This window comes from Amia ocellicauda, chromosome 16 (assembly GCF_036373705.1).
Source record: "Amia ocellicauda isolate fAmiCal2 chromosome 16, fAmiCal2.hap1, whole genome shotgun sequence".
Classification (NCBI taxonomy): Eukaryota; Metazoa; Chordata; class Actinopteri; order Amiiformes; family Amiidae; genus Amia; species Amia ocellicauda.
The window spans coordinates 1,467,866-1,492,527 of NC_089865.1; the positions used below are offsets into that span (position 1 = coordinate 1,467,866).

General features: G+C 54.7%; 1 protein-coding gene across 1 annotated transcript; it reads right to left on the reverse strand.

The window, feature by feature from the left end:
• Positions 1 to 815: 815 nt before the first annotated feature.
• Positions 816 to 24,110, reverse strand: plekhm3 (pleckstrin homology domain containing, family M, member 3). The gene is made up of 8 exons (XM_066687819.1): positions 24,060 to 24,110; positions 20,333 to 21,313; positions 17,122 to 18,033; positions 12,306 to 12,451; positions 11,866 to 12,059; positions 7,714 to 7,777; positions 3,743 to 3,900; positions 816 to 3,143 (listed from the first exon to the last, which is right to left on the reverse strand). Exons 2-8 carry the CDS (start codon positions 20,778 to 20,780, stop codon positions 2,957 to 2,959), a joined length of 2,109 nt encoding a protein of 702 aa, XP_066543916.1. The 5' UTR covers positions 20,781 to 21,313; positions 24,060 to 24,110; the 3' UTR covers positions 816 to 2,956.
• Between the last annotated feature and the right edge of the window lie 552 nt (positions 24,111 to 24,662).

Below are 24,662 nucleotides of genomic sequence, written 5' to 3' on the forward strand. Positions count from 1 at the left end.
CAGCTGCCCCACCGCTCCCAGTCACCGGACGCACCGGGGTCGGGTCAGGTCCACGGGAGAGGCACCCCAGCCATGGAACGGGCCGCAGAAACCAGCCCAGATTTCCAACACCTTCAACTTCTGTTTTAAAGGCAGTGAGAACCCTAAGGAGATGCTGTGTGGGTGCACGATCCCTTGCGTGTGCGCGTTATTCCCCACAGCCGAATCGGTGTTCACCTCCTGACATCACCGGCCCGGCACTCTCTGCCAAACCCACTCGACAGCCGACCACAGCTAATCAACGCTAGTGTCAGGGAATAAAACAGAACCCAGACCACACAATCAAAGCCCATGATGTTCTGATTTTCCGTGGTGAGGTTTCCCCGGCACTCCTGTGGTGGGACGGGCCCCGAGCGCCGGGGAACCGACCAGGGAAACTCTGGAACCACAGACTGGGCTCCGAGCGGCGGGGCTGGGCTGCGGTGAGAGCGCGCGTGCAGGAGTGAAGAGAGGATTTTCCGAGCGGTGACATGAAAGAGGACGCGGCCCAGGTTCTGAGCCAAAACAGAGAGGGAACAAGGGGGAAGATTTTTCCACTTTTAACATATTGTAGGAAAAGCTGGGATTGAGCCTCGTGTTGTCGTGTGCGGATAAGTGTGCTGGTTTTAACAGCAGCACCAAACACACACACACCTGCTGTCGTGCGATCTCACCGCATGGCTTTCTATGAAGGACAGGCGCTGGTGTCAATTGAACACCGGTAACACAAACACCACGTTCTCTGCACCGGAGAACCCTGTGACCAGAGCGACGCAAACTGGAGGCCGACACGGCTGTGTGTTAAACAGTTTGGGTTTATTTGCATCAGTGGTAAAAAAAAAAGGGCATCGAAACACAGTCTTGCTTGAGAGCAGCGTCTAAACACAACGTTACACAACAGACAGCCCTCCACACACGGGGCAAAGCGAGGCTGGACTGCAGCCGCTGTCAGAGGACACACTAATAAATAAACACACGAAATACTGTATGCATTAAATAGAGACTCCAGTGTGACACAACCCTGCAGGCAGCAGGACGGCGGTGCGGTGGAGCCGGCGGTGCCTCTGGCCGGGATGGACACTCCAGCTCTGGGGCAGATGTCCCACAAACACCCCACCGCCCAATGAGTAGTCATTCACTCCTCTTTTTACACGTCTTCGCTTCGCAAGCCCTGCCACCTCTGACATCCCTGAATCTGAGCGGCGGCGGCGGCCTCCGGAGTCACATGGCTCGGTGCGGTGCGGTGGGTCGGTCCCGCTGCTGGGGGGATTCAGTCAGGAGGCAAACCTCACTCATATACACACACACAGTTATTGACACACGCATTGCATTGTTTCAACAACATGAATACAGGGAAAACAACCACAATAGGAAACAGCTCTCAGTGCAGGACATACATTAGCAAGTGCTGGAGCTGTGCTCAGGTAGGGCTGGGTCTCTTTCACTGGGCTGGGGGGGTTATGAGTGCCAAGCAAACAGGCAGACACACTCACACTCACACTCACACCTCTCCCCAGGGTCACATCTCTGATAACTCCTCTATCTCAAAGCCCAAACTAACGACAGCTCTTTCTCCCGAAGCTGAAGACGACAGAAGCACTCCTGCACAACGACCGGACGGACAATCCGAGTCCCACACCCGCCTGCCTCTCGCCCTCCCCTGTAATTAGTTCTTTATTTGTTTAAATAGTTTTTCAGAGAATGGAGGAGAGATTACAATTCTGGAGCAACAGTTCCCAATCCCTCCCCCCCGGCCCCCTGTCCGAGTCTGTCCTGACCTTTGACCCCCAACCCCACTGACCTGCACCAACCTTCGGGGCACCGAGGTCAAACCAGCCTGGAGGATAACGACGTCAACGACAACTGCCCCACACGCACACACAGTTACACACACGCACACATGCACGCACACGCGCACACAGATACACACAGATACACACAGATACACACAGATACACACAGATACACACAGATACACACAAACAAGGCCAACGATGGTTGCATAGGGAGAAGTCAAGAGTTAAATCTCAAGCATTTCAGTCGGAATCGAACACAGACGGAAGAAAGAGGGACGGGAAGCCCCAGAGAACAGTCGGCTCCCCCGGCAGCAGGGCGCACACGGGGGCGTGACTGCCTTCGACACTCGAGTCGCGGAGATGGAGGGAGAAGGCAGAGGGGACGCGACCGTATTTACACGCGTGTCGATGCCGAGGGGCGGCTCGGCTGGACAGCTATGGCTTGAGGGGAATGAACACAGCGCCCCGACCCGACCTGTTCAGCCCTGGCAGTGCATTGGGTGACACATAAAACACACACAAATCAGGAGCAGTAGAAGAGGCGGCACTGTACTGGCATTCTCTGGTCCTGGCAACAAGGCCACCATGGCCACCATGGCTCTGAAGTCAACGGTACCGAGCTCCTGCTGCACCGGGGCCCCTGAGGGCCACCCCAAGCCACAGTTCTGCCCCCGAGAGGCTGGCAGAGAGACTACGGGCAACGGCACCAGGTCACTTCGGTCCTCTGTCCCCATCGAACCCCTTCCTCCTCCTCGGTTGTTGCATCTCCCCCACCACTACGCATTATTCCCAGGTATCCCTCCTCCAGCTCTCTCTCTCTCTCTCCTCCGCCCCCCCCTCGCCCCAGTCTTTCCTTTTATCCATTTAGGTTGTCGTGGCAATGGCGGAGGGCCGGTGGAAGCAGCGATTTTCAAGATGAAAGGCGAGTGGAAGTGCGCCGATAATTCGACTGTCATTACGCACTGGGGGGGGCAGTGCTCAGGTGAGGCAGCTGTGTGAAGTATGTGTGTGTGTGGGGGGCAGACACACAACTGGGGAGCCTGTTTATCTTCTACAGAGAGAGCCACACTCAAACTGACACACACAGACACAGACACACTCACAGGCGGACACACACTCCTCCCTCCCTCTCCTCTCCTCCCTCAGGTGTCCTGGAAGGGCAGCTCGAAGCAGCTGTAGGGGTCCTCGGCGGCGGCCGTGCCGTCCCCCGGCTGCAGGCCCCTCCAGAAGGCGCGCGGTTTCTTGTGCAGCTCGCGGCGCACGCAGCGGGGGCAGGGCTGGGCCCGGGAGCGGCACTCGGCGTGGAACACCGCGCCGCAGCCCTCACACCTGAGAGAGAGGGGCAGAGAGAGGGACGGGGAGGGGAAGAGTAGAATACCATCATATTAATGAGGATAATAATGATAATAATTACTAAAATATGATCCTCTGTGTGCTATGTCATGTATGTGTGCGTGTTGTGACGGCTCTCTCGCTCCATCTGCTGTGTTCGGGTTTTCCCCTTTCAGGACGGTGGTGGGCGGAGTTAGAGGCTCGTCAGCTTGACAGCTGTCACCGGTGTGTCTCAGGCAGGGGACACAAGGTCTCTCCCCACGAGCATGTCTTGATTCATGTTGCTTTGTGTTATACTGTTACATTTCATCACATGCCTATACATCCACTCACTACACTACTGATTACTGACGACCACAGCTCATTGACTACCTTTATGTTATATTAAGTTCAGTAAATAAAGCATTTGTTATGAGTCTTTACCCCAAGTGTGGTCTCCCTTATTGTCACGGGCTAAGAGCCAGCCATGACAGAGTTTAGTGTGAGATGTCCTGTATGTGTGCGTGTTTAGTGTGCTATGTCCTGTGTGTGTGCTATATCCTGTATGTGTGCGTGTGTGTGTAGTATGTCCTGTATGTATGTGGGCCGAGGCTGACCTCTTGGTGGCCGTGTCCTGGAAGGGGAAGATGACCTGCCGGCTGTGGCAGAGCTCACACACGAAGCCCTTCTGGGAGCACAGGCTGCAGCCGAACACGTGTGCACTGGCGAACTTGATCACTTTGCTCAGGAAGGGGGCCAGCTTGCCGTCGATAACCTGGAGCAGGAGGGGACCCCCATGGAAGAGAGGGAGCTGGTTAGTGGGGGGTCCTAGTGGTCTGGCGCTGTGCGTGTAAGATGCCGGGACGGTGACGGATGGACCCGGGGATCCAGAGAGCGGCGCCCGGATGGAGGCTGGCCGCGTCACACTGAAGATACATTTAAATTGATCTGAACTGAATAAAGGTGCGTCCCTGCGAGTTGGCTGTGTCCAGCGACTGGACTGGGCTGGACACTCTCACTCTCTCCCTCACACACACACACACACACACACATACACTCTCTCTCTCTCTCACACTCACTCACTCACTCTCTTTCTCACACACTCACTCACTCCTTCTCTCACTCTCACTCTCTCTCACTCTCTCTCACACACTCGCTGCAGTCGTGGTCACTCTTCACACCGCAGTCCCGCCATAAGACGGGCTAATTATTTAAAAAATAAAACCGCAAGGGGAACAGACCTCACCCACCGCAGCCCACCGCTCGGCCTGCATACCTCTAAACAAAAGCCATACTTTAAATATAGCTACACAATTCGCAAGGAAAAGTCCCCCCCACAAAAAAAAGCCCTTAATGAAGGCAAATAGGGCTTTTAGGCAGCTAAAAAAATAAATAAATAATATGAGTGAATGCCACTTATTAGAGCGCTAGTGACGGCGGCGGGGCTTTGAAAGTGCGGGTCGCGGAGAGGCGCATTGTGGCCCTGAATGGGGCAGGAATGGCGATTGTGCTCAGGGCAGGCCCCCCCCCAGGCACTCACTGGGGCGATGACAAGTGGGTCCACCTGGCACTGGGGCCGGCGAGCCAATTAAAGGAGCTCTGAGCATTCTTGAAGCCGTAAGAAAGGGAGCAAAGGAAGAAAAGAAGAGAAGAGGGGAGAGAGGGGGAAAAATAAAAGGGGGCTGGGGGCAGAGAAGGAGCCCACACCTTGCGCTGAGGAGGAGGAGGAAGAGGAGGAGGAGGCAGGGAAGAGCCCCTCCGCAGGGCAGCAAGGGTCTCTGCGCTGAGGGGGAGGGTGCTACTGTGGACAGGCCGGCACATGTGCATGTGCACACAAGAGGGACAGAGCGAGGGAGAGAAAAGGAGAGAGTGAGGGAGAGAGGGGGAGAGGAGGAGAGAGTGAGGGAGAGAAAGTGGGAATGAGGTAGAAAGGGAGAACTGGAGTGAGGAAGAGAGATAGGGAGCAAAGGAGAGAGAAGGAGCAAAAGAGGGAGAAAGAGAGGGAGCAAGGGAGAGAGAGGAAGGGAAAGAGCCACACACCTGCATTCCCACACTGCACTCTGACACACAGAGACGGGGGAGGGAGGGAGAGTGTGAGTTTGCGAGCACGTGTTAGTGAGTGTGTGCGTTCGTCCCACTCATTAACATGGCGTGGCTCTATAATGTCCCAGTGTATTATGGGTTCATCGTGCCTCACTGAGCCTCAATGCATTAGACCTGGGAACACCACAATGACCCAATCAGAACTGCTCTGGCCTGTCGACTGTGGGAGAACCGGGTCCACTCTGGGCCAGCGCAGTAGAGCGCAGCGCAGCGTATGACACCACAGTGAGGCCCTGGATGGAACAGTGTCACAGCGGGAGACGAGCATCAGGACTGCGGTCAGATTTCGAGGTGAACGTGAATCACACTGACAGACCACACACACGCCAGCCAGGGCAGCGCTCTGAACCTCACAGCCTGGGCAAAGTGCAAGCACTGGTGCGACACACTCTGACACACTCTGACACACTCTGACACACTCTGACACACTCTGACACACTCTGACACACTCTGACACACATACAGGGCACTGACAGAATTAAATGGCTTGAAACAAAGTTAAACAAGAAGAAACATTGCCTCAACACAAACTGGAAAATCCTGTTAGAGCTGGACAAGATGTTTGTGCGTGTTTGTTTGTTTAAACGATGTATTTCCTGCTTCTACAGGAGGTCTGTGACAACACCACAATGAACGATGATTGATTATTAATATGATGATGATGATCTGCTCTAGAAAGGCTTCAGCCCAGCTGGGAGTGTGTCTGATCTGTGCTCTGCTCGGCGTGTGACCGTGGGTCCAGCCCGAGCCACAGATACGCCCACAGCGCAGCTCGGCACCCAGGGCTCGAATAAGACAAAACTACACGATTAAGCGACACGCAGGGCTGCGGTGGAGATCACCGGCTGCTGCTGCCGTTCCAGGCTGTGGATCAAAGCCGAAACCCCCCCACAGCTCGTGCCGGGACTCGCAGCCTGACCGCCTGAGACATGGAGTTCCTAATCGGCCCCGACAGGCGCGGCCGAGCACAGCGGTCCCTGCGTCGGTGAGGGGGACGTGATTGTCACACACACCGCTCACACCCTGGGGCTGAGGAGGGCTGAGAAGGGCGACCCCACGGGGCAGGAAGAGTGATGCCCCAAGGGGGTGGGGCAGAATACAGAACAAGTGCAGCCTGGGGGAGTTGCAGCGGGGGCAAGTAGTGCCTTTCGACCCAGGCAGGGTCCCACTGCTAAACACGCACTGTACATGCCTTGAACATGCTCTCAACATGTCCTGAACACGCACTGTACATGTCACGGGACGGGGAGAGAGCCCATCTCTGAGAAAGACCCTGCAACGCAGAGAGCTAAAGCCAGAGTAGAGGGAGAGGGGAGAGGTGGAAAGAGAAGAAATGGAGAGAAGAGAAGGAGAGGGGGACAGAAAATAAGGAGAGAAGGGAGAGAGAGGGGGAGAGAGAGAAGAGAGAAGAAATGAAGAAGAAAGGGGAGGGGGAGAGAAGAAAGGGAGATGGAGAAAAGATGAGAAGAGAGGGATAGGGAGAGGAAGAGAAAAAAGGGAAATGGAGGGAGAGAAGAAAAGGACAGAAGAAAGAGGGAGAGAAAAGAGGGAGGGGGAGAGAGAAAGAGAGAGCGGCACACTGGGCAGCAGTTGTGACAGACGCCGTCTCGCTCAATTCACAGCCCCTCGCTCATTAATCAATCCGTTGATGTATTTATCGGGGACCCCCGGGACAGCTGTCAGCAGCGCCGTTATGAGGGGAGAGCCGAGGCCCCCAGCCCCCCGGCCCCCTGCCCCCTGCGCCGCGGGGCCTTTGTTGTCGGACTCTTAATCCAGTAAAAACAGTGTTTAACACCCAGCACTTACCCCCGCCGCCCCCTCCATTAGCAGAGGTGCGAATGTGCTTGTGCAGCCCATTAGAGCGCTCAGAAAGGGCCCGGATTAGGGACATAAAGGCCCGGCCAGCCGTGTTTGGATAGCGGCCTCCCTGTGACGGCCTGCGAAATAGGATTACCAGCTCTCAATGTGTCAGCGTGCGAGAGAGAGAGAGGGAGGGAGGGGGGGGGAGCGGGGTAGGGAGAGAGAGAGGACACAGAGAGAAGAGGGGGGAAGTAGAAAGGGACAGAATGAGTGAAGCATGAAGTAGGGGGGGAGAAAGGCAGGAAGCCAGTGAGTGAGTGTGTGTGTGCGCCGAGAGACAGGGAGACAGGTGGACAGAGACACAGGGACAGAGAGACAGACAGGGACAAGGACAAGGAGATGGACAGGCAGACAGACGGGGACAGGGATGAGGAGACAGACAGGGACAGACAGAGACAGGAACAGGGAAGAGGAGACAGACAGGGACAGGGAGACAGACAGGGACAGGGACAAGGAGACAGAGGCACTGGGCAGGACATTGTGGGCCAGCAGGGCACAGGGAGACCCTGAGCAGAGGAAGTGGGTGCTGGTTGCTGCAGACACGGTGGCACCCAGAGTCCGGGACCCCTCAGACGCTCTGTGATGTGGGTCTGGGGACGGTGGGGGGGAAGGTTGGGTCTCTCACCTGCTGCAGGTCAGCCAGCGAGTACAGGTGGATGTGCTGGAGCAGGTACTCCCTGGGGAAGATCCTGGAGGAGGGAGAGAAAAGGGGTGACCTCTGGAACGAGACCGGCTAGTTCCCTAGGGAGCTTCCAGGACTCTCACAACACGGACACACACCGACACGCAAGGAGAGAGAGACACACAGAGACACAGAGAGAGAAAGAGAAAGACTGACAGAGAGAGAGGGGGACAGAGAGAGAGAGAGCCACCTGCCAAAATGTGCCAATAGGGGCTCACCGTAAAAACATACACAAGCACAGGCTGTAAATTTGTTAGTTATAAATAAAGTAAATGCACATGTATATTAAGATTTTACTTATAAGTACAATAATATTTTCTCCCTTTTTTTTTCTGTAATATATTTTATGAAAAACTATTTTTTTCAATGTATGAGGGAAAAAAGTATTTGATCCCCTGCTGATTTTGTACGTTTGCCCACTGACAAAGAAATGATCAGTCTATCATTTTAATGGTAGGTGTATTTTAACAGTGAGAGACAGAATAACAACAACAAAATCCAGAAAAATGCATTTCAGAAAAGTTATACATTGATTTGCATGTTAATGAGGGAAATAAGTATTTGACCCCTTCGACTTAGTACTTGGTGGCAAAACCCTTGTTGGCAATCACAGAGGTCAGACATTTCTTGTAGTTGGCCACCAGGTTTGCACACATCTCAGGAGGGATTTTGTCCCACTCCTCTTTGCAGATCCTCTCCAAGTCATTAAGGTTTCGAGGCTGACGTTTGGCAACTCGAACCTTCAGCTCCCTCCACAGATTTTCTATGGGATTAAGGTCTGGAGACTGGCTAGGCCACTCCAGGACCTTAATGTGCTTCTTCTTGAGCCACTCCTTTGTTGCCTTGGCTGTGTGTTTTGGGTCATTGTCATGCTGGAATACCCATCCACGACCCATTCTCAATGCCCTGGCTGAGGGAAGGAGGTTCTCACCCAAGATTTGACGGTACATGGCCCCGTCCATCGTCCCTTTGATGCGGTGCAGTTGTCCTGTCCCCTTAGCAGAAAAACACCCCCAGAGCATAATGTTTCCACCTCCATGTTTGACGGTGGGGATGGTGTTCTTGGGGTCATTCCTCCTCCTCCAAACACGGCGAGTTGAGTTGATGCCAAAGAGCTCGATTTTGGTCTCATCTGACCACAACACTTTCACCCAGTTCTCCTCTGAATCATTCAGATGTTCATTGGCAAACTTCAGACGGGCCTGTACATGTGCTTTCTTGAGCAGGGGGACCTTGCGGGCGCTGCAGGATTTCAGTCCTTCACGGCGTAGTGTGTTACCAATTGTTTTCCTGGTGACTATGGTCCCAGCTGCCTTGAGATCATTAACAAGATCCTCCCGTGTAGTTCTGGGCTGATTCCTCACCGTTCTCATGATCATTGAAACTCCACGAGGTGAGATCTTGCATGGAGCCCCAGACCGAGGGAGACGGACAGTTATTTTGTGTCATCTTCTCACCAAGCTGCTTGGCGATGGTCTTGTAGCCCATTCCAGCCTTGTGTAGGTCTACAGTCTTGTCCCTGACATCCTTGGACAGCTCTTTGGTCTTGGCCATGGTGGAGAGTTTGGAATCTGATTGATTGACTGCTTCTGTGGACAGGTGTCTTTTATACAGGTAACGAGCTGAGTTTAGGAGCACTCTCTTAAAGGGAGTGCTCCTAATCTCAGCTCGTTACCTGTATAAAAGACAGCTGGGAGCCAGAAATCTTGCCAATAGGGGATCAAATACTTATTTCCCTCATTAACATGCAAATCAATTTATAACTTTTCTGAAATGCGTTTTTCTGGATTTTGTTGTTGTTATTCTGTCTCTCACTGTTAAAATACACCTACCATTAAAATTATAGACTGATCATTTCTTTGTCAGTGGGCAAACGTACAAAATCAGCAGGGGATCAAATACTTTTTTCCCCTCACTGTATGTAATATTAACTGCAGACCTGTTCGTCATGCCAGTAAAGCACCCTTAAATTGAAATTGGAAAAATTGAGAGACACAGGGACAGCGAGAGAGAGAGAGAGAGAGACGCACACACAGGGACAGAGAGAGAGAGAGAGAGAGACGCACACACAGGGACAGAGAGAGAGAGAGAGAGAGACGCACTCATCCCTTCATCCAGCTGCAGCCAGGGCACTCACAGCTGGGTAACCAGGGCAACCACCAAGCCAGAATCGCAGATTAATTGAATGGACTCGGCGACGTCTCGGAGACAGGCGTGCAACGGCACTCTGCCTTATTAGTGCTCAGGGTGAAGTGGAGACGCGGCTGTTAATGCACGGCCTTCACACAGGGGCCGCCCCCCCATGCACTCACCCTCACTGCGGACGGAGGGGCGCCACTCGGACTGGACCCAGAAAATACACAAACACACACTGACACACTCGCACAGAGACACAGACACACGCTTTAAACTCTGCTGGACATTTCTGTTCCCAAGAACCACAAGAATCGGGGTGACCCAGCTGGGTCTGGTTCAGCCCAGGCAGGCAGACTGTCTTTTCATCACAGTCTCACTCTCCCTCACTCATACACTCCTTCTCCCCCTCTCTCTCACTCTTCCTCCCTCACACTCTCCCTCTCACAGTCTCATTCACCCTTTGACTCTCTCTCTCTCTCTCACACACACACACACACACACGCTCACACACCCCTGTCTCCCTCCCTGGCCGAAGACACAAAGAAACCACAAAGAAAACCAAACAAACACACAAAGAAACCAGTTTCCTGCAGGCCCAGCTCTGTTGTGTTTGCCCACAGGCCTCCATAGAGCCACACATGGCACTCGGGCCCTTGCGCTCCGGCCACGCCTCCCCTGTTCACCAGGCGCAGGGGCGGGACACGAGGGCAGAGCTCTGTTTGTTCTGGCAATCAGCAACCTCTGGTACGATCGCCGCACCCCGGTGCTTTACTGCAGCCGTTAGCAGCCGCCGGCGCACACAGACAAGTGGCTGACTCAAAGTTCACCTGCTCTTGTTAGCCAGGCCGGGCCTCACCGCAGGGTCACCTGACATGGGGGTCGACACCCGGAGCAAAGTACAACCATGAGGGGAGGTTTACGGAGCCGTACAGCTCCACTCCTCACTGGAAAACAGGGCGTGTACACAACCCCTCCGTTCTACACACACACACACACACACACACACACACACACACTGTAGGGTCAGGCTCTAAACCTACTGACAGGCGGACAATATTGTTCTGTCAGCTGATTCACAGAGTGATAGACAAGTGACCGAGTTCTGAGTGCAGTGTGCTGTAGAGGAGTGCAGTAAAGGGCAAGAAAGGGGATCTGTGAGACATAAAGCAGGGGAGGCTTCAGATACCTGGGGGTGCACATGGGGGATGAGGCCAGTAAGCGGAAGAACTGGGAGTGGGTGCTGGAGGGGGTGCGAGGGTGGCTGGGTCGCTGGCTGCTCCCCCAGCTCTCCTACACAAAAGGTTTCATCTTTGGGGCGAGACACGCCAGAAAGACCAGCCATGTGGACCAGCTGGGCCCGGCCAAAACAGACGTCTATAAGAGCAGGAGGAGCAGAGGGAGGCGGTGAGAGCGCAGAGTGTAACTGGTACGGACGGATGGATGATCGGGACAGTTGTGAACAGGTCTGGTGTGCTAATGATGCCCTGTGCCAGCTGTATGTATTGGGTCTTATTATCTGATGGCTGTTTTGTTGTATGTATTGCTCCGAGTCATTTAAAGGTGTACAGATCAGGGACGGAGGTAAAACGGTTTGGGTGGGGGGGGGAAATGTATACATTTTGTATAAATTATTGCTTGTTGCAAAGTCTGATAAAAAGTAAAAAAAGTCTCTCTCTCTCTCTCTCTCTCTCTGCCCGTCTCCGTCTCTCAAACTCAAGTTGGATTTGTTGGAATGACACCCAGGAGTTGTGTGGCCAAAGCACTATTACACAGACCATAAATAAAACTGAGTAACAGTCAAATAATCCTCTCCCTCTCCCTCTCCCTCTCCCGGCACGGTGCCATCAGTGCCATCGGCTACCAATCACAAGCGGCCCCACCGCTGCAGAGACTGCATCCTCCCTCCCTTCCCCCCCCCATCCATCTCCCCATTCTCTCTCTCCCCAGTCCACGACTCACCGTCTACGCAGGTCCTCGGCCACGGTTGCGCGGCAGTTGAACAGGTATGCGCGCAGGGACTGCAGCTGCTGGCGCAGGCGCAGCACGGCTGCCAGGGCGTCGCATTGGCCGTACAGGCATGGGTTCAGCTGCTGCACATCCAGCAGGGGCTCCTCATACACGAACTCCAGGAACTCCTTCGCCTGCTTGGACACCTGTGGAGGGAAGGGGACGCCCAGCGGTCACTCATGCCCCCACTATGAACAAGTCCATGTCTGTTACAGTCTCTGGTGCATCATTGCGGTGTTTATTGTGCCCCTGAAGCCCCTGGGCCCGATTCCTGAGCCCTGGGCCCGTCTATCAATTCTTTGGGAACTCTGACGTCACTCAGTGATGCCAATAAAGCTTTTAGGAACTTGAATAGGGGAGAGACACAAGACACACAAAAGACTGGGCCGTACCTTGTGTTTGCTGGTGTCCCAGTTGTGCAGCAGGCGGGCAGGGATGAGGAACAGGCTGTCCTGGTGGCAGCTCTGGCAGTAGTACCAGCCGCTGTAGCAGCACACCTTAGCCCGTCCGCGAGACAGACCCACCGCACACTGGCAGCCTGGAACGGACGCACACAGAGACAGAGAGACACACACACACTGGTGTTAGGACTACTATCTGGAGACGGGTGGGACTACTAACAGAGGAGGACTGGGGGATCTGTGTGCAGGTACACTAGACCGCTGTATTCCCTGTCAACACTCCGCACTATAATCAATAACGAAAGTTTGATTGGTTAATTGGTTGGTTGACTCGAGTCGAGATAAAAAGGAAAGACCTGCTGCCATTAATGCTGAACTCATTCAGTACTGAAGGAGTCTTGTGCAGCTTGGGCCCCAGTCCGCAGGCCGTATGAATGTATGAACATGCAACATTTATGCTCCTTAAATGCTTTGGCAACACTGTATTACTCCAATCAGGCCAATACAGCAAACTGAAAGGGGGGGGAGGAGGAGAGACGGTGAGAGGGGGAGGGGGAGAGGAGGGGAGAGAGGGGAATGTTTTTGTTCGTTCTCTCTTTCTTCTCCCGGTACTTTCTGTCTGAGTCACCGGTCGCGTTCAGGGACCCACATGTGCAGAGAACCTCGCCAGCAAAGAAATAACACAAAAACAAAACAAAACAAAAAAAGAAAGGAGGAGAGGAGGAGAGATGAAAAGGCCGGGTAGGGAAGCTTTTGGGCAAGATCGGTGGGGAGGGGGAGAGGAACGGACACTGACAGAGAGGCAGGGACAGAGAGATCGGTAGAGGGAGGGAGAGCTACAGAGACTGGCACCGACAGAGAGAAAGAGAGGTAGAGGGAGAGAGACAGACAGAAAGAGAGAGCGGGAGAGAGAGGGAGAGAGAGAGAGGGGCCGGTTGCCCGGGAGACTGGCGGTGAGTGGCGCGGGGTGGCGCGGCAGTAACCGTTTCATGTGAGCGGCACTGAAATCGCTGCAGGACACTCGAGCCCGGCTCCCGAGTCTCTGTCACGGCTGCAGGGCGTCCCTCTCGGCTCGGTGCAGTGCATGCTGGGAGCGCTGTGTGTCGAGAGGAAGCGCAGTGTGGCGTGTCACGTGGCGGCACACCGTTCTGCGGGCGACCGACACACGGGGCCTCCCCCTCTGCCGTGTCGACTGGACTGGACGGCTTATACACATGTACTACTTCCAGCTCTGAGATGACTATATAAAAAATATATATATATATATATAATAAAGAACAGCTAAGTCCGACGCAGTGTTTACACTTTTTCAGTGGTCGGTTATACAAACCAAAATCAGGGAGGGAGAAAAAGCCTCATCGACTCGTTGGTGAAGCGGGCTGCAGCGCTTCTGGGTCACCGAGGGCTGGGGAGCCTTGTGTAAACACGCCGCGTGGGCCAGGAGCCGAAGCGGGGCTGCCGAGCGACCCGACCCGGGATATAAAAAGTCTGTGGTCGTGTCCAGGAGCCCGGGCCGATGATCAGATGACACGGCAGCAGTGCCGCCCGGCCACAGACAAGCTGCACTTAATGTAGTGTGTCGGAGGCGCCCTGTAATTTCTCCGCCATCGCGCAAACCACACGGAAAATCTAAAAATAACGGCTGCCGGGCCTCTGCTCGGGCGCGTATGGATTTCCAGCTCGGGTCTGTTTTCGTGTGGTGGGTACATTTTTTTTACTCCATTTTAATTTCTATCAATCCTGTCCAGCCTGCGTCTCCACCCCAGCAGCCTCTGTTGAGATGCGGCCCCCTGGTTCTCCCCTCCGTGGCCCCCGCTTTGGGGAAGCCACAGAGCCTCGGGGCAGCAAGAGGGCCAGGCAGCGCGGTGTCAGTTCTGGGAAGGAGCCGGGCGCCGGGCCGAGAGCGCCGTGGCGGCAGGCCTCCGCTACCGTCTCTTGTGGTCGGGGCCCCAGAGTGCACTTAAACACGGCTGCCGCCCTCCCCCTCCCCCTGTCCCTGCACAGAGAGACATAGAGAGATGGAGGAAAAGACAGACATACACAGATACAGAGAAGAAAAGAAAGAGAGAGACAGACATACAGAGACATAGAGAGAGACAGAGAAGAGACAGAGACATACAGAGAGAGACAGACATACAGAGAGAGACAAAGAGAGAGGAAAAGAAAGAGACAGACAGACAGAGAGAGAGAGACATACAGACAGAGAGAGGAAAAAAAAGTGACAGACAGACAGAGAGAGAGAGATCAGGTGACTAACTGAAGTTCACACGCACGGTGAAGGTGCGCACCGTGGCAAGGTGCTCCGTTTCTCATGACACGACATGGCAGAGGTCCCGGGGGTGTGGAGGGCCGGGAGGGCCACGGGGGAGGTGGGACAGGGGCGTGACACACATCAAAGGTGTGCAGCCCCTCTAACGCACTGTGCTGTTGTGTCGGGGTCTGCGGCTCGGGCGGCTCTCCGCATGCGGCGCGCTCAATGGGACTTCAAAGGCTGCCTGCGCCTCTCCTCCCGTGCTTTGTTTTCCTTTATTCCCGTGTGTGAGTGTATTTATATATTTATCGGTGTGTGTGTGTGAGTAAGTGTGCGTTTGTGTGTGTATCGTCCTGTTGAATGCAGCCTGACATGCTTTGCTCGCGCACACACTGATAAATACATAAATACACACACACACACACAGATAAATACATAAATACACACACACACACACTTACTGACCCACACACACCGATAAATACATAAATACACACACGTACACACGGATAAATACATAAATACACACACACACACTGATAGATACATAAACTTACAAACACACGCATACACACACACACTTACTCACACACCGATAAATACATAAATACACACACACACTTACTTACACACATACACTTACTTACTCACACACCATCGGACTCAGAGCCCATTACCTGCAGACAACCTGCACCTCAGCTTATCACTCCATCACTGAGGCACACTACACACACTTACACACTACACACATTGCACCAGTACCGAGCCCCTCTCCCCTGGCAGCGGGGGTCTCTGCAGTGACTATAGGAGGAGACAGTCCAGTCCGGGGGCAGCACAGCCACGTGGGGGGGGGGGCAGTGAAAGAAGTATTCGTTTTTTTTGCGTTTCTTTGCCAAGTTGTGTTTTCTTTGCTCCCGAATTCCTCAGCCTTTTAGCGTTGAAGTCTGTAATTAAGGCCACCGGGTGGCTCTTGAATGGGGGGCTAAAGCAGCAAGAGCCCTTCCAAGGGGGTCCACAGAGGAGGCACAAATCCCCCCATTGTGGGCCTGACAAATTGGGTCCAGAGAGTGTCAGGCAGAGGCATGGGGGGGGGGGGGTCCATCAAAGCCTGTGGGGCGCAGGCACTGGGGGCTCGGCTACAGTAATAACCTGCCATTGTCCTGCTTCTACTGCCCCCCCACCGCACTCCTCCGTCCTCCCTCCACCCCCCCACCTCCTTAATCCCTCTGTCTGCTCCATGGAGGGCAGCTCTATTTGTTTAGCGAGAGAAGAGATTAAAGTGCGACACGACGGAACTGCCACCCCCCCCCCACGCCCAAAGATAAGTGAGTGATGTTTCAATACTGGTCAACACTGTGGCAGTGAGAGAGAGAGAGGCAGGGACTGAGGAAGAGGAAAAGGAGAAGGAGAGAGAGAGGAGTAGGAAAGTGAAACGATGATGGAAAGATAAAACAAGAGGACGAGACAGAGAGGGGGAGAGAGGGAGAGAGTGAGAGGCAGGCACTGAGAGATAGGATAACTGAGGAAGAAGAGAGTGAAGGGTTTAGGAAAAGTAAACTGTGATAGAAAGATAAAAAGAAAATGAGAGGCAGGAAGAGAGACAGAGGCAGGGACTGAGGAAGAGGAAAAGAGGAGATGGAGAAAGAGGAGGAGTAGGAAAGTGAAACAGTGATGTAAAGATAAAATAGAATGAGAGAGAGAGAGAGAGAGAGAGAGAGAGAGGCAGGCACTGAGAGATAGGGGGACTGAGGAAGAGCAGAGTGAAGGGTTTAGAAAAGATAAACAGGATGACGGAAAGATAAAACGAGAGAGAGGCACAGAGGATACTGGGGAAGAGAAGAGAAGAGATGGAGAGGAGTAGGAAAGTGAAACTATGATGGGAAAGATAAAACGAAAACAAGAGAGAGAGAGAGAGAGAGAGAGAGAGAGAGAGAGAGAGAGAGAGGGACAGGAGGAGTGAGTAGGAGTCTTATTATCAGGGTGGGTTTAGAGATCACAGATCGTAGTGCTGTGTCTGAGCGGCGCCTAATGGACTCTCTAATCCGCTCCCTGCAGCACTGCGACTGCCGGCCTCAGGAGGCTTCTGTTTGTTTACAGTTTACTGTGGTTTGTTTGTTGATTTGATGACCATATTTTTATATGTATTGTTTTTTGTTTTGAATGTATTTACGTCATTTGATATGAATGGCACTATAAACACACCGAACTGACCAATAAATCAATAAAACCGCAGCACCCGTCTGTCCAGCTGTACATCACTATCATCATCATGAGCATGGAGCAGCACAAGACAGAGAAGAAAAGGAGGAGAAAGAAAGAAGAGGAAGAAGAAAAGGAGAAGGAAGGAGAAGAAAGAATGAAGGAGGAGAAAGACAAGAGAAGGAAGGAGAAGAAAAGAAATGAAGAAGGAAGGAGAAGCAGAAGAAAGACGAAAAGAAGAAGAAAGAAGAGGAAGGAGAAGAAAAGAAAAGGATGAGAGGAGAGGATGAAGGAGGAGAAGCACAGCAGGCAGCGAGGCGCAGCGGGGGGCTGGTGGAGGAACGGGAAGCTCTTCACCTGCACACCTGAAGCTCTGGGCGGTCAGGCCCTTCTCCACCGCCAGGCAGGTGAGGATGCGCAGGAAGCTGCTGGTGACGGACTGGCGCTGCCCCCGCTGGGCGTCCCGGCGTCGCCGCTGCTCGCGGTTGGGCTTCCCTCGCAGCACCACGGCGCCGGCGGCCGGGGCGGGGCCGGGGGGGTCGGCGCGCTGGGCGGCGGCGGCGGTGCGCAGGGCCTCCACCCAGTCCTGGGCCCGGCGCTCGGTCTCGGCGCGCAGCCGCAGCACATCATTGGCGAACACCACCTGGAAGGCGGTGCGGCCCTCAGAGTCGTCGCGCTGCACGGCCAGGCAGCCGGACAGGGCACGGCGCAGCAGCGGCTCCGACACCGGGCCCCGGCCCTCCGTGGGGAAGGCCTGCAGCAGCGCCTTGCTCAGCACGAAGGTGAAGGCCTTCCAGTTGTTGAGGTCGGTTAGCTGGTACAGCACCCCGGCCTTCAGCACGTCCTGGCAGCGCTGGGTGAACAGGGGCAGGGCGGTGGGCCGGCAGGGCGGGCGCGGGGCTGGGGCAGAGGGCGCCACCGCCGGGTCCTCGCCCTGCTGCACCGGCCGCACGGCCAGGACGCGCTCCCACAGCCGCTGCCGCCAGTCCAGCGCCTCCCACTGGCAGGGCGCGCGCAGCTGCAGCCGGGTGCTGTTAAAGAAGAGCGCCTGCAGGACGCGCCCATCCGGGCCCAGCGGCGCCGCCACGCTCTGGCAGTGCGACAGGGAGTAGGCCGTGCACAGCTGCCGGTTGCCGCTGCCGTCCAGCCCGTACAGCCGTAGCTCGCAGGCCGTCAGCTCCACGTGGCAGGAGCTCCAGCGCCCCACCGCCCCCTCGCGCTGCTCCAGCTCGCCCTTCTTCACCAGGCTGGGGGACGACTCCTTGGACTCTGCAAGAGAGGCGGGAGCGGCAAGTCAGAACCGGCGCCAGCGGACTCGGTGTGCCGTGCGACCGGGTGCGGTTTATCGTGAATGATTTTCAGAATTGATAACTGGTCACAACGACATGTTTTATATCTTTCTTAAGACCTAATATTGACCGATTAATGAACTGATTGTCGCCTCTATAATTATTATTATAAAGTATTATTAATTATTATTAGTAGACACGTTACACATACGACTCACAGTTCTCATGAGAAACATGTTCAAAGCATCACAAAGTGCAGTAAAAACAACCTGTACAGAACACGAGTCGGCACACACCGGCAGAGGTGCACACAAGAAAAACTGCTGAACATTAGACAGTAATAAACACATCAATAAAGAAACACAACGAACAGACCGGTGAGGCTAAAAGGTGAGGGTACTGCCCAGACACGGGGCGTCTGCAATCAGGGGGTAAACAAAAACTAGAACGAGAGGAGCAGAAACCGGGAGGTCTGTGTATGGTTTGTCTGGCACTTGGACGGCTCTTATTGGACATGATTGAACTCTGTAAACCGCCGGTGTGCCGAGAGCAGCCAACACAAGTTCCTGCAGTGTTTTTCCACGAACGAGGCTCAGCTGTGACACAATGGAGCCGCCCACAGGCCCACCGAGACCGGCCTCCCCTCCTCCCTCCCTCCCGGCTGCAATTAGCACAGGCCTGCCGGAGAGCTGCCGAGTCACGTGTAACAGGCTGCTGCGCCTTAGAGCTCTATGTTTCTCATTTGCTGAATGTTGTCATTTTGCTTTTCTTTCCTTTTTCCTCCCTATCATACCGTTGTACTCCTGCCAGAAGGACAACCATGGTTTTGCCAAGTGCACTGGCATCTCTGGCACTCATGGGTAATCTGGCTAGCGAGCCAGCGAGTTGGCGCTGCACGGTCAGTCAATTCACCCGCCGTGTAGAAACTCTCCCTTTCCTTCTCTTTCCCAAAACGTCCGAGTGTCTGCGGCAGGGCTGTCAAACCCAGGGCCGGGAGGTTTTCACCACCACCTGAGCCCTCTCAATCAATTAAGTTGGTTAATTGAGTAATTGAAGTTGACAGAGTGAAACATAATTTCGGTGTCAACTGCACTGCACTGCTTAGCAAGAGACAGTCGTGTTAATAAACTACACAACAGCGCACAGACGAACGCAAGGACTGAACACCGAAACACAAACTCCCGGCACACAAACACGGCTTCTAGTTCAGCTTGGTTTAGTTTCCTTATCTAACTCTTACAGCCAGCACTTGACCTTTAGCATCCAGAGCGTATCTCACGACTCCAGATGAGCAGGGAAATCGGCGCGGGGCTAATTCGCTCTTCTTATTAGGCAGATTCGGGGGTTGGGGGGCGCGCCGCCGGCCAAATACATTTTAATTTCAAAAGGCGCCGGGTCTGACTCAGCCAGCCAGGCCAGGTTGCTGCTAATTTCGCACTACAGAGACAGCGGTCAGACGAGAGAGTCGCGCCAGCAGAGTGCAGCAGAATAATAACAACAACAAAACGTAAACCCCTTTAGTGGGGGCGGGGGGGCAGTGGTGCTGGAGGCAGCGGCTATGGGATGCCGGACCCGAGTCTGTGTGGGAGAGCTGGCGCGCATCAAAGAACCAGGGAGGGAGAAATTAATTAATATTGTTTAGTTATCCATTTTAACCTGAATTCAATTTGTTAATATCGCCGTGCTGAGGGAGCGTGTGGACCGCAGCCTGTGTGTGCCGAGCCCGGGACACCGGAGACAGGTCCGTCTGTCAGCGAGACCAGAAAGCAGCCCTCCCAGACCCCCACATGGACCCCCACACTGGTATAGGTTTCCCTGACAGACAGGAGTTACAGTATTACAGTATTAGAGTATTAATGTGTCCAGTCCTGCCCCCCCATTCTAACTCTCACACACACACACACACACACACACAACATTCATAAATGAACACTCACTCACTCACACTCTCTCTCTCTCTCTCTCTCTCTCTCTCTCTCTCTCTCTCACTCCCCTCCCCCCCAGGTCAGCCCTGCCGCGCGCTCACAATGGCAAGGTTGTCGACGGAGAGAAAGAACTATTGAGGCGCCGCTGCCTTTGATGTCGCTCGGTGCTGGAGTGGATGCGTCTCTCGCGGCAAACACAGCAGGAACAACAGGACAGGCAGGAGCACCCGTGCGATTGAACACAGGGCCCAGACACACTCAGAGACGTCCACACACAGAGCGACACAGAGACACACAGACACACAGGGACACAGAGAGGTCTACACACATAGAGACACACTTGTGGAGTCCTACCTCCTCTCCCCAGGCCGTCCTTGGCGCCGGGCATGCTCCAGTCCAGCGCGGCGTTGTCAGTCACGGACCTGTAGTTGGCGTCGGAGCGGGACCGGCTGTGCCCGCGCTTGAAGCCGCCCCCCCCGCCGTCCTTGGCGTGCGCGGCCAGGTCGTTGGTGGAGCGGGCGCGGCTCCTCCGCCCGTGGCACATGCTGAAGATGTTGAAGGAGGGCGCCCCCTTGTGGTCCGCCCACTCCAGGCGGTTGGAGTTGCCCCCTTCCTGCCCCCGGCCCAGCTGCTCCTTGGTCAGCAACCCCCACAGCATGCCACGGGAGACGTCCTCCTGGGCCCCGTAGCCCTTGGGCGGGGCCGCGGGGGGCCGGTTCTCCACGGGGCCATCGAAGCAGTGCAGGAAGTCCTCCGTGACTTCCAGGGCGGGGCTGACGCTCTCACCCTCCCGCCTCTCCATCTTTGCCCTTCCCTGCCCCCCAATGCTCACCGGGCCCCCCGCCGAGCGCCCCGCGTGTCGGGAGCGACGGAGCCGCACGGCCTCTCACTGCAGCGCCGGGAGACGCCTGGGCATCTGCTGACCGATTCACGCGGGAAGCCGGCCAGACATGGTCTCCTGGGGGCGGCGGGGGGCTGTGTGTTCTGCCCCGGCACAAACAGGAAGGCAAAAAGCAAGGAGTGTTTGTCTTGGTTCGTCTCGTTTCCCTCCCCACACCGCTACAGTCCTACGATAGAGTCCTGGGACTGAATCGGAGACACAACAAAAACAAAGACGCAGCAAAGAGTCGATTCCAGGCGGCCTAGGAGGAGAGCTGGTCTGGGGGCAGGGGCTGAAGACTAGTGCCCAGACCCTTCATAGCTTCATGCACCTTTCATGGCTCCGTCCACCTCTGCTCTGTCCACGGGGGGCAGGACGTCTCTGCGCAGGGCAACACCGTCCAGAGAGAGACACGGGTTGGAGTCCTGACACAGCTCTCACAGCCCCCGGGCCACCTGCGGAAACACACGACACACAGGGTGTCAGGCAACACAACACAGGGCAGGTCTCGCCACACTCACCACCGCATCCAGCATCTCTACATCTGTGCTCTCCTCCCTTAAACTTATCAGATCCCCCCCACCTACATCAATATATCAACCTGCACCGTGGGAACTGCGAACACATCAGCCTACACTCGGGCTGTTGTACAACACCAGATCGTTAGGACTCGAACCGCCGCCCTGGTGCGAAATAATAACAGGAGTCCTTTACTTACGTCACAGTGTCCTCGTTCGTTTTCCCTCCCACTGCCGCTCTTTCCCAAAAACATTGATTTATTTTCAATTCCGTGTACAAGCATCACACAAGCGCCCGTTTCCCAGAGAGCGACACCAAGGACACACATGCGTCCGACACATAAACTCTGTGGAAACAACATCCCCCCCCCACTCCATCCACCCCACACCCCTACCCTCGCCACCACAGCAGGTACCCGACAGGAGCCGTGGAGAGAAGCGGTCCTCGCTCAGCCGCACACCCTTGAAGGGACGGGCCGACGGACTCCGGAGCAAGTCAGTCAGCCAGGCGCGCAGGCGTGGATGTGGGGGTCCGAGCGCCGAGCGTGTCCGTCTCCCACGGATGAGCCCCCGACACACCCCGCTGCCTCTCCTCTTGCAGCCAGCGCTCAGTCTCCGACTCCCTCCCTCCCTCGCTCGCTGGCTGGCTCCAGGCCATTAATAATTCAGACTGCATGACGTAAGGGCCAGCCAATCGGGCAGCGGAAAGTGATAAGAGCTTCCACAACAGCCGGGCTTTTCCGTGCCAACATGAGCCAGGAGTCCTGCGCACGACTCCACAGCTCAGCCCGCTACGCCCACACACTCCCTCTCTCACTGACATTCGCTCACTCTGTCCCTCTCACTCTTTCCTACTCCCACTCAGGCCAGGATGTGACGTCAGCAGTGACCGCCACGGGGCCGCACACAGGAGTGGCACCCAGGGCTGAGAGAACCTGCACAGGCCGCCCAAATTCAATAAGCATCAGCAGAGCTTGTTCCGAGTTACAGCCGCCCTGCTGGTGCATCGAATCGCTCCGTGGATAAGGCGACTCTTCAATGTGCACGTGCCGGGAGGGACATCCTCTCGAACTGATATTTATTTAACAGCTTCCTTTCCTACACAATTCCTGGTGTCTCCTTTTCAGGCCGTGTTTGGTTTTCACTCTGGTGTCTCCAGGTCACTGTTAGCCAAGGCTCACGGCTTGTCTTTCCCATTAAACCCACAAAATCAAACCATTAACACTTTTAATACACAAAGACACAAAGAACTCCGAATTTGGTTTCCTTTATTGCACACAAATCTCCAGCCCACAGCGCAGCCGGAAAAGGGGAGTCAGAGTCTGGGAATAGACTTGGGCAGGATGGGGAGGCCGGCAATAACTCCGGATGCAGAGCAGCAGAACGGTCCCGGGCAGGCTTTGGGAGTTGGACCAGCTGCCCCACGCACCTGAAGCCCCGCTGTGGGCCGGGAGGTCTGTATTCGCAGGCGGCAGGGGGAGCGGCACCCCAGCTCTCTGGTGACCTCGGTGTGCTAGTGAAAGTCGCACGCCGGCACTACAGACACATTCATCATCATAACCTTCCAGCCTGTGAGCACCGACCGATCAGCCAATCAATACACCGCGGGGCAGCAACATTATTCCTCCCACTGAGCACCGAGGCGATAGACGGGCCGTTTCTCCAACACCCAACACATGCTAACCAATGCAGCGCCTTCAGGCCGGGTCGGACCGTCAACGCCTGGTGGCTCAGAGCGCAGATTTGGGATTCAAGACCACAGAGACCCCCCACAGAAACACACACACCCCCAGAACCTGTGCTGAGATCTCAGTGCTCACGAATCACCCGAACCTGCCAGCCACTGTGATGCCAGCACTGCCTGGCACAGTAAAAGAAACACAAAACACACCCTTCCCAGACCTGCAGCACACGGGCACACAATACCGCCCTGAAGCCGGACAGCCGTCTCTCTGCCCCCACCACTCCCAGCACTGAACGCCCATCGCCCCTTGTGAAGAAGAAGTGTAGTAAGATAACTGGGTCAAAACAGTGCACAAATAGTATTAATGGGATACTAATGGCTTGCTAATAGTATACTAGTGTGACCCAGTATAGTTCAGTGCACTACTTTTCCACAGATCTGACCGAAACAAAAAGACACCTCTGAGGTCTGGAAGCACCTACACCACTCAGGATACTATCTGCCCCCAATTTAATTCGTTGTTCTCTATTGCAAACCCGTCCATCAACCAGTGTGGTCCCTCGACCCCTGGGCACTGGGGGCACACGGCCTCTCTCCTCTCCCACCCTGCAGCCCCCCGGCCTCGGCCAGGCGTGGACGGCGGCGGCGGACGAAGCCACACTCGCCCCGGCGTCAGTAACCTCCACAGCCCCACCCGAGCCCCAAGCTCCCTGCCTCTACAGCCGGGACACAGCACCCCCAACCCCGCAGCGCAAACACCCCGCTCGGGTCTCAAATAAACCCCCTAATGGCGATACAATCCCGGGGAGAAGGGCGCCGTGTCCGCCGGTGTCACTGTCCGGGATTCAGACATAACGGTCTTCCATACCGCCTTTACATCCACAGTCACATTAAAACGCATTTAAAAACACACCTGTGAGTCCGCCATGGATTATAATCCACCCGATAACAAGAATAAACGTGTGTTATGAGGGTTTCATTTGATAAACAGTGACTCACCTGATTCTGTTTACAATCTGTCAGTTTGGGTTCCGTCAGAGAAAATGTCCGCCGGGTGCAACAGCCGCTTCGCGCACAAAGGTTCCGCTTTAGACGGGCGGCATTTCCTGCCGTTTTAATCAGCATGTGTCTCCCTGGACGGTCTGGGATTCAAGTCTCACAACAGGGCTGCTTTACTGTGATGTGGACTTACACATGAATATCGCATGTATACACCGCCTGTTGCTTTTCCAAAGTGACAATGATTCTCACATCAAGAACAAACAAATCAATGCACAGAATTATTATTAATGACTGAAAGTATAGGCTAATACAATATACAGTCTCAAAGCTGTGGTAAGCACCGCAATTCTTGTTCAGGCAGCACACTGTTAACATGTGTTTGTAGGTTTCTGTGTCTGTGCTGTAAGAAATCTGAACTACAAGGAATCCACAGGACCAGAGTGAATCAATAAGATGTGTATTGTATAATGGCAATAAAATAATTAACAATAATAACAATAATAATTAATCAATAATACGGAGGATCCCCGGACTATGAGAAGGTTCTGAGCCCCAAGACAAATATGCGGTCATGTATAGGTTGAGACCTGGACAGCGAAC

Coding starts and splice junctions, on each gene's coding strand:
- plekhm3 (XM_066687819.1), bottom strand. CDS start 20,780: ATGGAGAGGCGGGAGGGTGAGAGCGTCAGCCCCGCCCTGGAAGTCACG. Junction 18,034..20,332: donor GGACGGCCTGGGGAGAGGAG/GTAGGACTCCAC, acceptor CCTCTCTTGCAG/AGTCCAAGGAGTCGTCCCCC. Junction 7,778..11,865: donor GCCGAGGACCTGCGTAGACG/GTGAGTCGTGGA, acceptor TCCCTCCTCCAG/GATCTTCCCCAGGGAGTACC.